The sequence below is a fragment of the Oratosquilla oratoria genome, chromosome 5, assembly GCF_046742065.1.
Source record: "Oratosquilla oratoria isolate Oo_2021 chromosome 5, ASM4674206v1, whole genome shotgun sequence".
Lineage (NCBI taxonomy): Eukaryota > Metazoa > Arthropoda > Malacostraca > Stomatopoda > Squillidae > Oratosquilla > Oratosquilla oratoria.
In genome coordinates, this window is record NC_134781.1 from 37,629,612 (window position 1) to 37,647,691 (window position 18,080).

Consider the following 18,080-nt stretch of genomic DNA (forward strand, 5'->3'; position numbering starts at 1 on the left):
CCTTCTTCTTTTCTTTCTCATTTAAGCAGTTCACTCTAAGCACCTCCCTACCTTTTGTCCTTTTCCTCTTTCTCCATCTATCCGCCATTCTCAGCTTACCTTCCACCAGAAAATGATCTGATATCCCCCCACTCTCTCCCTTTAAAACATGTACATCCTTAACCTCTTCAGTACAGGCCTTAAATCTCGCGGGCAGCAGCCAATGCCAGCCGTACGTGTCGTAATAATACTCGCATCATAAAATATAGTCACCGCTTATATTGATCGTTCTCTCTTTCACAAGTGAATTTTGATATCCATAGAAAATGTGATTACAGACAGTTTAGAAAGAATGTCATTACGGAGGGGCAACTACAATAAATATAATCAAGACGCCGATATGGCAGCCTCGGGTATCCACTTGCTCCTCATGACGCCTACGTATGCGGCACCGTATGGAAGGGGTTAACTCTTCCTACTATATTCCTATTTACCACTATATAGTCCATTAACATTCTACCACCCTTCCATCCACCACCCTCTCCCATGTGTACTTATGCTTGACTTTCTTCCTAAATACTGTATTTGCTATCATCAACTCTCTTTGTAGACACATCTCCACCATTAACTATCCACTATGATTCATTTGTAACATTTGTAAAGTATTTGTAACTTGAAAACATGACAGTAAAAGTTAATAAATTGGGAGTAGCCAATATTACATATTATATATATTAATGCATTGCTGATGTAGAATACTAATAGATTATTAATTTTCTTTCAGCAGTGATTCCTGTGACAGACTGTAGCCATGATCTCCTACCAATCCAGTTTGTCATTGATCCAGGGGATGAATTTGTTTGGGGTCAGGATGAACATAATCCTATTGTTATAGAAAAGCTTACTATCACCAATCATGATAAGATTGGTCTTTTAAATGAGTACTTGGATATAATTCAGGTAATGCAAAACTTTAGATGTGTTATCTTTAACAGCTTAAGTAGATTACTGTGACTGAAAAGGGTGTGTCCAGGTAAATTGGGTGAGTTGGATGACTGCATGTATTTACCTATTTACCTAGTTGTATTATTCACGAAGGGGAGCTATGCTCATAGTGACCCATCTTTCTATCTATCAGCATCTAGTTTGTTCTTAAATTCTTGTATGGTTTTTGCACACACTATTGTTTCGTTCAATTTGTTCCAGACATGCATCACTCTGTGTGGAAAACTATATATATATATGTATATATATATATATATATATATATATTTTTTTTTTTTTTTTTTTTTTTTTTCAGATCTCTTTTATAACTATCCTTTTTGAGCTTCTTTTCATGGCCTTTTTTTTTTTTTTTTTTTTTTTTTTCCCCACTTTAATAAGTCTTCTCTTCCTCTTTCCCTTTTTTGTTCCAGGGTTGGTAGTTCTAGTTTAGACAATCTTGGTGTGTCAATTTTGAAAGTGTTGGTGCCATCTTTGTCATTGCTCTTTGGATTCTTTCTAATTTCTTTATATTCTTTTTTGTGCTGGGTGTCCATAGTGTCACACCATACTCCAATCTTGGTCTTATGAGTGTGACTAATATTTTTTTTTTACCATAACTTCATTCAAGTAATTAAAAGCCACCTTTATTGATCTTAGTAAATTGTAGGTTTCTCCGACTATTTTGTTTATATGCATGTTTGGTGGCATGTCTTTATTAATAATTACTCCTAGGTTCTTTTCGGAGCTAACTTTTTTTTTTTACTTTGTATTGATTTTATATTGTCCTTATATTCTTTTTTTACTTTTTCCAAACTCCATTATACTACATTTCTTTGATGTTGAAGTTCACATGCCACTTTTGGCTCGATTCCCAGACTTTGTCCAGGTCTCTCTGTAATGATTCAGTCTTTTTCTGTACAGTGATACATTGAGATATGATCACCCTAAGATATGAAAAATTTGAGATACAATGTAAAAAAAAAGTTAAATTTACGCTCTATCATACAATGAAAATCTTGAGATATGATGTGGTGATGGCGATAATTTGAAACACAGACTGTTCACTAGGCTCCCAACAATTCCCGATGCTTCAGTTTGTGTTGCCTTCTCATTTACATCGCTGTTTGTGCCCATTTTGTGTATTATTATTTTGATTTTTGTGCATAACTATGGGTCCCAAAGGTATGGAAATTGAGATTTAACAATTCAGGAAAAGTTTGAGAACTTACCGGTCACAAAATTCTGCTGGGTTGGGTTCTCAAACGAGGGTAAGTTTGAAATAAGTAGATCTTGAAGCCCTTCTGAAACTGAAGACGTAAGGTCCTTTGCCAAGAAGTTTTTAAATAAGAGGTCCATCTTGAACCAGAGCTCTGGGTTGTCTGATGTCTGACCCAATGATAGTGCGGACCGTAATGCGAGGGACTCTTACGAGTTCGAAAAAAGCTAAAAAAAAAAAAAAAGCCACGGGTTAACATTCACTTTAAGTAATTTCTCAAAGTTTCCCGATTTATCAAACCAAAATTATAGCATAGATTTAACAAATAAAGAGGAGGGGAGTTCAATCGTATCTTGTTTAAAGAAAATAACACTTTGAGGGAAAGTTTTCCGAACAAAGGTAAGCACTAATATTCCCAATAACAATTACCACAACCTCCCTGACAACAAAAAGAAAGTGTTTACTGAAAACAACAATTTCAAAGGAAATTCACAACAACCCCTTAGAAGCTAGAGACCTTACTTGGTCTCTAGAGGCTAGCGCAGTCTTACAATGTCTCAAAGAGGTAGGTTCCGAATTGACAAAGTTGTCTTTCAAAGAAATAACCTCCAAGTAAGAGGTCTCTTCAAAGGGCTCCAACTTGCTAGCCTGCAAAGTAGCATCCTCAGAGGATTCATCCTCATGAAAGGAATGTACATGGAGCTCTAGTGGGATTAAAAGCCTAACATTGACGTTAACAGAGTTTCCATCAGGCTTAATGACAGAGAAAGTACGAATTACTGATCTTGGTCAGGATAAGTGTCAACAACACGAACCAAGGGCCAGAAGGGTCTGGTCTTAAAGGGCAGTTTCAAGAAGGCAATGTCACCCTTTTCCCAGCTTCTAGAACTGTGGTATGCAGCTCTATCCCTTTCCCTTAAGCTGATCAAGTACTCTGTCAGCCATCTTTTCTTAACCCATTCAACTCCGATGACAAGATGTCTTGTCATTTGGTCAAATAAAACAAAAAATCATAAAACACCAAAATGTTTGATCAAACACCAGAAAAATATGACGTCAGTCCTACGAAGCGAGGATTGACGTCATATTTTTCTGGTGTTTGATCAAACATTTTGGTGTTTTATGATTTTTTGTTTTATTTGACCAAATGACAAGACATCTTGTCATCGGAGTTGAATGGGTTAAACTCTTCATAAAAAAAATCCCTAGAATCCATGACCATGTTAAGAATAGAAGGATAGTCTTTTAATTCCCATTCAGGGACTTGTTCCAAGTCACCAAACATCAAGGAAGGAATGGTCCTTCCTATAAGGAAATTATTAGGGGTAATAACATCTACTTCATTTTTGCAGGAATGATAATAAGAGATCTATTGTTCAAAATTTTTTGAACATCAGACAAAAGAGTGGCAATTTCTGCCAGGAACGGAACAGACCTACCCAAAACCTTATAGAGACATTGTATAACTGAATCAACCTTTCCCATGTGGCACCATACCAGGCAGCATAAACAGGGATGGTTCTATGCTGAACAGGGGAAGTTTTAAACTTTTCTTCAAATTCAGAAGATGATAGAAGTTGTCCAATAATACTTCCCGCTTGAATAAAGGATCTGGCATTATCCGAACAAACTACTGATGGAATTCTGTTACCGTATTTTCCGGCGTATAGTGCGCGACTTTTTTCCGTTGGAAGGGCCTAAAAATGGGGGGTGCGCGTTATCCGGTGGTGCGCATTATCTACGGCCTACGATAAAAATTCTGCGGCTGTGTGTGTAATTTTTTTCACAACAACGTGACAATGTTGGCTGTCACAAAGTCGGGACGGCACACTTCTCCGTGACGTTCCATGAGAACAAGAAGAACAGCCATGGTGACATGAAAGAATACGCCAGCATGGGCTATATAAATATTTGGTATAGGTAGGTATCTATCGAATCTTATTTTTCATGGTTAAATAGGCCTAAACACCATGAAACATGATCAATATTCATGATATTTGCCCATGTTCACAGCATCCTAGTTTGAATTTTTATGTTGGCTTTGTTGCTTCACTTTAGGTACGGTACAAATTCCGTTGCGGCCGTTCATAAACTCGTGTCAAACACCTGACTACAACACCCTCTTTCGGGAGTTATATTAACTAAATGTCACCTCGATGAGAGACTGTCCTATTTCACCAATGTCATTGTAGGTTCAAAGCTAAAACGAAACAGTCTGTAGTTTGTTTCAGTATTGAATAGAAAATGGTAAAGATGAATTATTTCCTCAAGATATAACATGAAAAAATTCTGTAAAAATCACGAAATTTTTCTGTATATTTTACTTCCAATAAACTTTTTTTAGATCATATTTCCTACAAACTATTTAAGCTACAAAGTAATAAGGGACCAACGCACAACATGAGTCATATACCGGTACATGTAGTTCCGACTTTTTCTTAGTTGTGTGCTGATTGATGCCTAAACTGACACTTAATTTAGTGACAAATCAACAGATTTCCCAGCGGTGGCTCTAGCCAATGAAAAATACTTCTCCATGTATCCTCGTTCACATGATACTAAGTAATTAATCGCCGTTATTTCATTGATTTATTTTTACTAATATTAATTATCGTAGTCTGCAAAATTTTGGGATCCGTAAAACAGCACTGGTACCAACATCATGAACGTTGGCCGTTTTAGCTCACCCGGAATATGCGAGATCAGGGCCGAGATTGACAGTTCTATTGCCATTGTAGCCTACACTAAACACCCTCTTGCGAAAGTTTGTTAAACTAAACGTCACTTCAGTAAAGACACTTATGAACCGAAACATAGTTGCTGCATGGCGATAAAAACTTGTACACGGTGATAAAAACTTGAACACGGTGATAAAAACTTGTAAGATGAATTATTCCCTCAGGATAGTAAATTACAATTTTTCTGTAAAAATCCGAAATTTTTCATGTACATTTTGTATTCAATAAACTTTTCATGGCTCAAATTTCCCACAAAACAATGGACCAACGCAAGCAGGAGTCGCATACATGCAGTTCACGAGCTTTAGCCACCAGTGACTTTTCCTGACATGCGCGTTATACGTCGGTGCGCGCTATCTGTGTACTGAGATAACGAAGTGCATGGGTGCGCATTATAACCCGATGCGCATTTTAAGCCGGAAAATACGGTAGTAAATCTAACGAAAGCCAAAATAAACTCAGCAGTGGACATAGAATCCACAACCTCCAAATGGTCAGCTCTTGTATTAAAACAAGTAAATATCAAAATGTAAACTTTGACCTTATCTCCATTCCTGTCTCTTAATCCATAAATGCCCCGTGTAATCCACACCATATGGGCAAAAGGCACACTTAAATTTACTCTGGAGGCAGGTAAAGAGGAAGGAGAAAAATAGCTAACAGCATGGGAATTATATTTCTTACAAACTATACAATCCTTCAAAATGTTTAAAATGGCTTGTCTGGCCTTAAAGATCCAGAATCCATGCATGCAAAGGAAATTGATAGTAGCTTGCAGTCCCATGTGCATTACTTTGCAATGAGTCAAGAAAATTAAGAGTCTAGTCAAGTGATAGGATTTGGACAAAAAAGGGGATTCACAACCTCATATTTGAGGTCAATGTTCTTGTCAATTCTGCCCTTGGACCTTATCAAACCATTCTTGTCCAAGAACAAGTTCATTTAACTTACCGAAGGAGGTATGTCATTAGTATTGGGGTTCCCTAAATAAGCCAATTCAGCAGGGAAGGAATCCCTTTGCATTATACCCATCAAGTAATTTGAAGTGGCCTTAACTGGGTCAGCATTAGACTTCTTAAACAAAAGGATAGCCTTAAAGATTGAGGAAGTGTGATTTAACCTCTTCACTCTGGGGCACATCGCACGTCTGGCAGCATTAGCTGCCCGATGTGCAATGTTGCGTCATAGTAATCGCATTATGAAAAATAAAGTCAGTGCTCAATCGTTCGTTCTCTTTCACCTGTGTATTTTGATAACCATAGAAAATTGATGAAGCCAGTTTAGAGAGAATGGAAATTACGTAGGTACGACTACAATAAATATAATCAAGATGGCGACGTCGGCATCATCGAGTACCCACTTGCTCCTTATGCCACCTACGTAGGCGTCACCGTATGGAAGTGGTTAAAAGTTTGCTGTAAGAGGAAAACTTTAAGACATCAACTAGAGGAGTGTCAACTTGCACAACAGTTGCATTGACAATGTCTCCCTTGATGCTGGATGTTGCCAAGCATGAGATGGCAACAACAACCATTCCGGTCCATAAACCCACCAATTGAATTTTTCCTTGAACACCTTAGCACTGCAAGGTTTGGTTACAAAATCAGCCATATTATGTTCAGAAGGAACATAGGTCAAGGAAATAGGAGTATACTTTGTTTTGAAATTTTCCAAAAGATTGGAAATTTCCTTCAATCTATTATTAACAAATATGTTCTTCTTAGGAGCTTTGTTGGTTAGAATCCAAGAAAAAGCAACTTGACTATCAACAAGGAGTACAACAGAATTAACCAGAGGGGCAGAGACCAATCCTTCCTCAAAAATGGTTTTGAGGCATTTTAATGGTAGCAAAGCTGCTCCAGAGCGAAGGCAATGTTTGTTTGATGGGAGCCACCTTGACCTTGGCAAATAGAAGGGAGCCATTAGACTCCTTTATCTCTTTTCTTTTTTGCCCTACATAGATGGCACATCCATAGGCTTCCTTAGAAGCATCAGCAAACACAAATAACATAAGGGGAGATTCAGTACAGAAGGTTTTCCTTTTAAAGGATAAGTCATTAACTTCCCTAAAGTTTTCACATAACTTCTTCCATCTTGTAAGCAATTCACTATCCAGTTTCAAATCCCAATCTACCATTCTTTGTCACATCTCTCTAGTAGGAATTTTTCCTTGTAATAACACAGGAGAAAAAAGACCTAACAGATCAAATATAGAAGCCAAAGAAGACAAAACTAATCTTTTGGTTGAGGCATCCTTGTTAAGGAAAACATCCTTGATTCTCAAGGTATCATAATTCTTATTATAAATATATCCCAACACCTTTATCTCTTCCTTACTGCAAATGACTTGTTCAAGAACAGAAAGAACAGAAGTATGGTTGCATGTCCACTCCCTGAGATAAACCTCCATTAAGCATGATCTTATTAATCCTCTCAACCATAGCAGGGAGGGAATGAAATTCCTTGGAAGTGTAGATCAGATTGTCTACATAGAATTTATCCTTAATTGAGAAGGCAGTCTGAGAGTCGGCCTGCATGGAAAGATGATGTTGTATGATTAAATTCAGTATAAAGGGAGAGCAGATGAAACCAAAAATAATAGTATTATACCTATATGGAATATATTGGTTGTTAATCTTCCTAAAGAAACAGAACCTATTACGATCACCCTCATACTTCAAACAGATCTGCAAGAAGGCTTTCATAATATCTGCTAAAATGACAAAATTGTTGGTTCTAAAGTACAACAAGAGAGGAGGTTGTTCATCAAATCAACTCCTGGGAATGCAGCCTCATTTAAGGAAGGGGCATTTCCTATTTTTAAGAGAGCAGTTGAAAACAGGTCTTATTTTAGAGGTGGCAAAATCATCATTCTTTAGCACATGTCTATGGGGTATAAAAATTTGGCCAAGGACTCTTCTACAGTGACCATCCTCGAAGAATATGGACTGTTTAAATTTATCAACTTCCAAAGCATCAATGTCAGGGGTTTGTTCCTCTTTAATGCTAATGGATTCTAAAGAATAAAAATTATTAAAACTGTACTCTACATTAGTTAACAAAACTTCCTGCAAAGGATCAAATTGTAAACTTACTGGTTCTAAGCAGAAATTGACAAGTAACCTTGCCTTGCCTAACCTTTTGGGAGGAAAGTATTTAACCTTCCTTTTAGACAGAGTATAGGAAATTTCCTTCTCAGGTTTCTTTAGAGAAATTCCATCGGCCTTCAAAGAAGAATTGTAGAAAATAAGAGAATTCCCATTGTATTTCTCAATACAATTTAACGAATCTACTCCAAGGTCTGAATCGGGATTTATCCTCAAAGGGTTTCCTTTAATTTTGAAGTCATCAGACCTTTGTACTTCAGTAGTGGACATTTCAGAAACCCCCTTTTTCATCCTTATATAGAAAGGAGGGATATATTGAACCCCAGTTCTGTAAGGAATGAAACCATCAACAAGTTTAATAACCTTGCAAGACTAGCTACCATATAAGGGGGCTCTCTCAGTAGAAAACTGCTGAAAGTTTTGCAGAATGTCATTTCCAATGATCCCCAGAACCTTCAGTTGATCTCCCTTCACCTTCGGAAAACTAGGGGAAACAAAAAATTCATGATTATTCATACTTTGGAGTACAGAGGATAAGAAAGGAATTAGTATGGACAAGTTGAATCCTTTGATTGCAAAAAACAAACTAAACAGATTCATCCTGGAGGGAAGTTTTAGGTCTGCAGTGTAATTAAAACCTCTTTTATTCATTAGAGGTAAACCAAATGAAAAAACCAACTTGTCCATAGGAGGACTTAAACAAGGTCCTACTCTGTATTCCACCAACTCCTTATTAATAATAGAAAACTGGGCTCCAGTGTCTAATAGGAAGAGACATGGGGCAGTTCTCTTGCCTCTACTAACTGGAAGGGAAACCAAAGGAACAATTGAATCTGACGAACCATGGAAATTAAACATTTTCCCTTCAGAAGGAGGTAACTTGTTAGCCATAGGACACATGGCTCCATGGTGCTCGGATTTGTTACACACGAAACATTCATAAGGCAGAGCAGCCTTTAACCTGAGCCATGTCCATGAATCAAACATCGAGTACACAGTCCTAATTGAGTTGCTCTAGCTCTTCTGTGTTCAAGAGAAATATAGGAAGAGCACTTAGAGCTTGCATGGTCAGAAGCGGGGCAAAATCTACATCTGAAGACAGACTTTTTTACAGAATCTGTACTAACCTTAGAAGAGGGACTAACTCCCTTGCTATAATCAACAGTAGGTTTTTTCAAGGAATTTTCCTTGAAAGCAAGGGAACTGCTTGCATCACTATGTCTGAGTTTGATGTTGAGGTCATCAGATCCCATTTTAAGTCTAACTAGAACAGATTGATAAATCTCCTTAAGTTGATTGAAATTAGGGTAAATTGAATTAATCACCCGAGACAATTCAATCAAGAAAAATTTAGGTAGTTTATTTAAAATTAACTTGCTAATCAAAAGGAGGCCCTCGCTTCCAGCCTTAGTAAAGTCAACTCCAATCCCTTTAAGGTCTTGTAGTTTAGAATCTACAGACCTAATGTAACCTTCTAGGTCCTTCAACTTAGAGACCTCAGGTGCATTAATAATAGAATTTAACACCTTGTCTAAGATCTCTTCCTTATTAAAAAACAAATCATCAAGAAGAAGGAATGCAGTGTCATAATTAGAATCATCTACTGGTAAATTTTCCACTAAGTGAAAAGCCTCCCCTCTGAGATATCCTTTTAGATAAATTAATTTCTGACTGTTAGTCAGATTGGGAATGCCAGCAATGGCATTTTGAAAACACTTTTTAAAATTAAAGTAGGCAAAGGGATTGTGAGAATTGCTCTCAAAGTGTTGAAGAACGATAGGAGGGAGAGGAAGTTTCACCGAATCAACTCCAGTGGATTTGCTAGAACCAACCTTGGAACCTTGGACTCCTCTTAATCCTTCTCTCCACTCCTTAAAAGGAGACAATTCTAGGAGGATAGACAGGCGGTAAGCCATGGAATTTTCCATATCCTCATCATTTCTTCAGGGAGTAACAAGTACATGTCTTTATAAAATATTTGTATTTCCGAGATGAAATCTTCAATCTGAATTAACATAGAATCAAGGACAGAGAGTGATAAAGTATCAAGTTGAGAATTTTTGAGAACCTTTAAGTCTTTTGTGATTAAACATTTTTTGTGGGCTTTTTGTCTTCAGACTTTTTTTAAGTCCTCAGACTCGGAAAAAGACTTTTCATTGTTAGCCATTTGAAACAATCCAAACAAAGACTCGTCCCCAATGCAAGTATGTACGTATGTCGTACCAAAAAATGTCTTGTAGACCAACCAATAAGACAGATCTTTGAGTAATTTCACCAAGAGTTAATTTAAATGGAAAAGAACAGACAAAGCAAGGGAAATGAAGATTAAAAGGAATAAAGGCCACCAAGTACTATAGAATATTTCGACAAACTCCGTAAAAAATATAGGAATAATTAGCGCCCCCTTAGTGCCGGTTACTTTCCATCAAAGGAAAAACAAGGTCCTCAAACGAGGAAATGACCAAATTCCGAACAAACTCAAAACGAGAGACTATCAGGAAGCCGGCCTTCGTAACCACCTATCGTAACTTTAACTAATAGAGCGCTAGATTGTAGTTTACGCCAAAGGGGAATTAAGTCAAAGTCGAAAACAGCTACAAAAATTAACAAGTTAAATTCAAACATTAAGATTAATCCAACCAAAGTTTGGGAAGATTAATCCCTCGTTTGAGAAGATTAAGCCTATGGAAATTGAGGTTAAACAATTCAGGAAAAGTTTGAGAGCTTACCGGTCACAAAATTCTGCCGGGTTGGGTTCTCAAACGAGGGTAAGTTTGAATTAAGTAGATCTTGAAGGCCTTCTGAAACTGAAGACGTAAGGTCCTTTGCCAAGAAGTTTTTAGATAAGAGGTCTGTCTTGAACCAGAGCTCTGGGTTGTCTGATGTCTGACCCAATGATAGTGTGGACCATAATGCGAGGGACTCTTATGAGTTCAAAAAAGCTCAAAAAGGCCACGGGTTAACATTCACTTTAAGTAATATCTCAAAGTTTCCCGATTTATTAAACCAAAATTATAGCATAGATTTAACAAATAAAGAGGAGGGGAGTTTAATCGTATGATAGGCGTGGTTTGAAGTTTCAGGAAAGGCTCCTGAATCGAAAGAAAATAACACTTTGAGGGAAAGTTTCCTGAACAGAGGTAAACACTAATATTCCTTATAACAATTACCACAAAGGTAAGGACAAGGATAGTGGAAAAAAAAAACTTGGAGGTAAAATATGAAATAATTACAAAACATTAGCGTGGTGTGTGGATGAGTGATTTAGCTTAAAAATATGGATGCAGTGCATCAACAATATCCACGATCATTCAGCAGAAAGATGCAATAAAGAAGGTGCAGCCTTCCCAAGGCATCACCATTATTTTGAAGCTTAGAACAGACCTACATAATGAGATGGAGTGCTTACTTTTAACCTCTTCACTCCGGCGCACATTGCACGTGTGGCAGCATTAGCTGATCGACGTGCGATGTTGCGTCATAATCGCATTATAAGAAAATAAAGTCAGTGCTCAATCGTTCGTTCTCTTTCACCTGTGTATTTTGATAACCATAGAAAATTGATGAAGCCAGTTTAGAGAGAATGGAGATTATGTAGGTACGACTACAATATATATAATCAAGATGCCGACGTCGGCATCATCGAGTACCCACTTGCTCCTCATGCCGCCTACATAGGCGTCACCGTATGGAAGTGGTTAATATGGATTGAGGAGGAGTTGGCTGGTGTGTGTGTATTTACCTAGTTGTATTTTACGGGATGAGAGCTATGCTCGTAGTAACCCGTTTTCGTATCTCTCCGCATCCAGTTTATTCTTAAAATTGTGTATAGTTTTGGCACTCACTGTTTCTCCATTTAGTTTGTTCCAGACATCAATCACTCGATGTGGGAAGCTGTTCTTTTTCAGATCTCTTCTGTAACTGTCCTTTAGCTTCTTTTCGTGTCCTCTTGTTTCTCTTCTGTCCCATATTTCCATCCCTTTCATAATTCTCTAAATGGTCAACAAATCACCTCTTTCTTTTATCTGTTCCAGTGTTGACAAATGTAATTTCTCCAGTCTTTGTTCGTATGTCAAATATGATAGTGTAGGTGCCATTTTTGTCGCTGGTCTTTGGATTCTTTCTAATGCTCTTATGTTCTTTTTTGTGCTAGGTGCCCATAGTGTTGCAGCATGTTCTAATTTAGGTCTTATTAGTGTAACCACTATTTTTTTAACCATTTCTTCATCCATGTAGTCAAAGACCACTTTCATTGATCTTGATAAGTTAAAAGTCTATCCAAATAATCTATTGACATGTTTATCAGGTGTCAAGTCACTTGAGATGATCACTCCCAGGTCCCTTTCTGAATCAACTTTTTTGACTTCCTTGTTTCCAATTTTATATTGACCCGATACTCTATTTTTGCTTTTTCCAAATTCCATTATGCTACATTTCTTAATGTTGAAGTTCATCTCACATAGCTGACTCCATTCCCATATTTTGTCTAGGTCTTCTTGTGGTGATCTGCAATCTTCTTCCGTTCTTACTCTCTTGAGTAATTTGGCATCGTCAGTAAAGAAGTTCATGTAACAATTTACTCCCTCATCCATATAATTTATATATATGACAAACATTAAAGGAGCCAATACAGAACCTTGCAGGACTCCACTCTTCATATCTTCCGAGTTCAAATTTTTGTGTCAAAGTACCACTCTCATTTTACTCCCAATTAAGAAATCCTTCATCCATTCCAGTAGCTTACCTTGTATTCTTCCTATTATTTCAAATTTTCTTATTAATTTTTTATGTGGTACTTTGTCAAATACCTTCTGCAAGTCCAAGAAGGCGCAATCTGCCCAGCCATCTCTTTCTTCTATTATCTCGATTAATCTGGAGTAAAAGCATATTAAGTTTGTGATACATGATTTTCCACTCCTAAAGGCAAATTGATTAGGGTTTACTATTCTATTTTCTTCCAAGTGTTTGGTCCATTTGTTTATGATAACTTTTTCGCATATTTTTGCTACTGTGCTTGTAAGGGATACCGGTCTGAAGTTTGTAGGATCTTCTTTATTTCCTCCCTTATATATTGGTACTATGTTTGCATCTTTCCAATCTTGCGGTACCTATCCTTCTTTGAGTGAGAAGTCTATTATCTTGTATAATTTGTCTGTCAGTTTGTCCATACACTCTTTCAGTATCCAATTTGCAATTCCATCTGGTCCATGCGATTTCCTGACATCTAGGTTTTTAATTTGGTGTCATATTTCTTTGTGCTACCTTTATTTCTTTCATTTTGGGTGATCTTTCTTGTCGTCCACCTTCCCAAAATTAAGCTCTCAGTTGTAAAAACAGACCTGAAATGTCTGATCATAACTTCTGCCATTTCTGTGTCATCTATATATTCTTTATCTCCTTCATGCAATTTTACTATTTCATGTTTATTCTTTAGTTTTTCATTTACCGTATATATCTGTAAAAGAGTTTAGGTTGATCCTTACATTTGTCTATAATATCTTTTTCATAATTTCTTTTTTCTTTCCTGCGTATATTCACATATTCATTCCTAAGTTTTATATGTTTGGCATTTGGATTTTTTTTTTTTTTTTTTTTTTTTTTTTTTTTTTTTCATCTTCCATTTTTTCCAGGCTTTGTCTCTTCTGTCTTTAGACTGCCCCACTGCACCTTTTATTATACCAGTACTGTATATAAATCCCTTTTTGTTTCTTTTTTGGTACATATTTATCAATTCCTTCCTTGTACTTTTCTTTGAATATGTTCCATTTGTCTTTCATCTTTGTTTCCCCCTTAGAGAATTTATCCCAGTTTGTGTTTTGGAAATTTTTTCTTAGTTTCACAAAATCCATTTTGTTGTACATTAATCTTCCTTCTCTATGTTTATCATTCCTACCTACATTGTTCTGTTCCTTTAATTCAAACTCTATTAGTATATGGTCACTCTTTCCAATTGTTCTGTTCTTTTAATTCAAACTCTATTAGTATATGGTCACTCTTTCCAATTGGTGTTTTATACTCCATTTTGTTCACAATATCTGGTTCAGAAGTTGATATTAAGTCTAGTTTCAATAGTTCTTCATTGTGTCTATATCTAGTATTTTCCTTAACCCATTGTGTTAAGGTGTATACAATGGTCATATCCAGTAGAATGTAGCTCCAAAGTTCTTCTCCCCCTTTTACTATTCTTCCCAGATTATATCCTTTGCATTAAAATTGCCCTTGATTACTATGTTACCACCCTCTTTCAGTAACTCGTTTAGCACATTCCAGTAATTTAGAATGTTCGCTATCCAACCAAGCCTGTGTTTTTGGTGGTACATACACTGCTACAAATTTTCTGCCATGCTTCTGCCCTGTACAGAAAAGGAAGATTTATGTACAACAAAATGGATTTTGGAAAACTAAAGAAATTCTTTCAAAATGCAAATTGGGAAAAATTATACAAAAAGGGACAAAATGGAAGAGAAATGGGAGATCTTGATGAATATCTATAATGAAGGAGTGAATAGGTACATACCAAGACAGAAACAAGAGAGGGTGTACATTAAATGTTGGTTCAACAGAAGATGCAGTGAGGTAAAAGATAGAAGAGATAAAGCTCGGAAAAGGTGGAGAAAATATAAAAAACCTGGAAAATGGCAATTATATATAAACTATAGAAATGAGTATGTAAAAGTGTGAAGAGAGGAAAAAGGAACAATGAAAAAGACATTATAGAAAAATGCAAAGAGCAACCCAAACTATTCTATAGATATGTGAATGGTAAACTTAAAAATAAACAGGAAATGGTGAAACTATGCCAAGGAAATATAGAATACACAGAAGATCTAGAAATGGCCAAAGTCATGAATAAACACTTCAAGTTGGTTTTCACTGGAGAGAAGGTACAGTACTGGGGACAAAGGAAGCGAAGTGCGATCTCCCCCCATGAGGGAAATAATGATAACACAAAAAGAAATAATGGAGCAATTAACAAACCTTGATGTTAGGAAATCACACAGCCCAGACAGAATTGCAAATTGGACAAAATATGTAACAAGTTGCTCACTTAAAGAAGGAAAAATACCAAAAGACTGAAAAAATGCCAACATTGTACCAATGTATAAAGGAGGAAACAAGAACAAACTAATTACAGACTGGTCTAACTAACAAGCACTATAGCCAAAATTTGTCAGAAAATTATCAAGAATAGATGGGTAAAACATCTGGAAGAAAATAATATAATAAACCCAAGACAATTTGGGTTTAGACAGGGAAGATCATGTACCATAAATTTAAGCAGTTTTTACTCAAGATTAATAGATATAATACAAGAAAGGGATGGATGGGCTGATTGTACTTTCTTGGACTTACAAAAAGCCTTCAACAAGGTACCATACAAAAAATTATTTAAAAAATTGGAAAACATAGGAAGGATACAAGGCACTAAACTGGATGGAGAACTTCCTAAATGGTAGAAAGATGAGAATAGTATTTAGAGAAAAATATTCAGGTTGGAAGGTGATTAGTGGAGTTCCGTAAGGATCAGTATTGGCTCCAATAATGTTCACTATTTATGTGAATGACATGGATGATGATGTGGAATGTTACATGAGCTTCTTTGGAGATGATGCTAAATTGTTGAGGAAAGTAAAAACCGAAATGGATTGCAAATTACTGCAGGGAGATCTGAACAAGGTTTGGGAATGGAGTCAGAAATGGAAAGTGGACTTCAACATTAAGAAGTGTAGCATAATGGAATTCGGAAAAAGTAAAAGTAGAATATGAGGGTAATATGAAATTGGAACTAAGGAGGTAAAGAAAGTGGGATCTGAAAAAGATCTGGGAGTAATTATCTCAAATGACTTGTCCTCTGATAAACAAATAAATTGTTGGAGAATCCTATAACTTGTTAAGATCAATAAAAGTGGCATTTACCTATTTGGACAAAGAAATTATTAAAAGAATATTAGTCACACTAATAAGACCTAGACATGCGGTAACATTATGGTCACCCAGTACCAAAAAGAATATAAAGAAAATTGAAAGAATCCAGAGGTCAACCACAAAAATGACTCCAGCACTTTCAAATTGAAGTTACCAATTTTGGAGCAAAGAAGAGAGAGAGAGAGGAGACCTACTGACCATTTATAGAATCATGAAGGGCACGGAAATACTCAATAGAGGGGACTTATTAAATTGGGACAAGCAAAACACAAGAGGACATGGAAAGAAACTCAAAAAAGATAGTTATAGAAGAGATCTGAAGAATAACAGTTTGACACACAGAGTGATGGACACTTGGAAAAAAGTGGATGAAACAATAGAGTGCAAAAACCATACACGAATTTAAGAGCAAATTAGACACCACAAGCATAGCTCCCTTTCCCATAAGATACAACTAGGTAAATACAGAGATCCTTTTGGGAAACCACAAATGCTCCCCCTCCCACTCAATACAACCCAGGCCTCTTGCTTTCCTTGCACTATTTAGAATTTTTGCCTTATTCGGCAGCCTATGGAACTCTGGTTGACAACTGTTAACAGCTTGCTTGTACAGACGCTCCTCTACTTACGTTCATTCGTTTTACGTTTTTTCGATTTTACGTTTTAACTGACGGTAAAAAAAAAAAAAATTGTAAAAAAAAAAATTTTGAGTGAATTTTTTAGTTTACCGCGCTCTCCATAGTTCAAACGATACTTGCGCACGATGCTGCGTCCATTGTTTACATTGCGCAGACGACAAACTGAAAATGCCTTGCCTCCTCCTCCTCCCCCTCCTCCTCCACCATCTCAATTTATGTTGCTTGAATTTAATCTATTTGAAATTAATGTTATTATTTTACAATGTTATGTGTTTAATTAATGATTTAGGGGTGTTTTATAAGATACGGTAATAGAATTTACTGATGTATAGTACAGTAACAACTTACGTTCATTTTCAACTTACGTTCGGCCTTTCGGAACGTAACTAAAACGTAAGTTGAGGAGCGTCTGTATTTACCTAGTTATATTATACGGGAAGGGGAGCTATGCTCATAGTGACCCGTCTTTGTATCTCTTAGCATTTAGTTTGTACTTAAATTCTTGTATGGTTTATGCACACACTATTTTGTTCAATTTGTTCCAGACATCCTCCACTCTGTGCAGAAGACTATATATATATATATATATATATATATATATATATATATATACAGACGTTCCTCAACTTACATTTTAGTTACGTTCCGAACGGCCGAACGTAACGTGAAAATGAACGTAAGCTGTTACTGTACGTTCCAGTAATGTATGACCGTTCATACTGTACTATACATCCATAAATTCTATTACCGTATCTTATGAAATACCCCTAAATCATTAATTATAAACATGGCATTGTAAAGTAATAACATTAATTTAAAATAAATTAAATTCAAGCAACATAAAGTGAGATGGAGGATAAGGAGGAGGGTGAGGAGGAGGAGGTAAGGCACGTTCAGTCTGTCGTTTGTGCCATGTAAACAATGGACGCAGCGTCATGCGTTAGTATAGTTTGAACATATTGTACTACGGAGAGCGCGCTAAACTCAAAAATTCACTCAACATTTTTTTTTTTTTTTTTTACAATTTTTTTTTATAGTCAGTTCAAACTTAAAATCGAAAAAACGTAAAACGAATGAAGAAAAGTAGAGGAGCGTCTGTGTGTGTATATATATATATATATATATATATATATTTTTTTTTTTTTTTTTTTTTTTTTTTTTCTCCAGATCTCTTCTATAACTATCATTTTTTAGGTTTTCATGTCCTTTTGTTTTTCTTTTATCCCACTTTAATAAGTCTTCCTGTCAAGGATTTCCATGCCTTTCATGATTCTGTAAATGGCCAGTAGATCTCCTCTTTCTCTTCTTTGTTCGAGGGTTGGTAGTTCCAGTTTGGACAATCTTTGTATGTCAATGTTGAAAGTGTTGGGCCATCTTTGTCGCTGCCCTTTGGATTCTTTCTAATTTATTTATATTCTTTTTTGTACTTGGGTTCCATAGTGTCACAGCGTACTCCAATCATGGTCTTATCAATGTGACTAATAATATTTTT

General features: G+C 36.2%; 1 protein-coding gene across 5 annotated transcripts in view; it reads left to right on the forward strand.

Annotated features, from left to right (window-relative positions):
* LOC143025466 (uncharacterized) overlaps nucleotides 1-18,080 on the forward strand; it is a 350,861-nt gene that overhangs the window by 292,551 nt on the left and 40,230 nt on the right. For 4 of the 5 annotated variants that reach the window (XR_012966392.1, XM_076185162.1, XM_076185163.1 and 1 more), the window contains exon 10: nucleotides 764-939. Coding sequence is in view for 4 of the 5 variants with exons in the window: in XM_076185162.1 (XP_076041277.1) it covers nucleotides 764-939 (176 nt within the window). In the remaining variant the exon portion in view is untranslated. The remainder of the gene's footprint in view (nucleotides 1-763; nucleotides 940-18,080) is intronic. The other variant, XM_076185165.1, reaches the window with a different exon arrangement.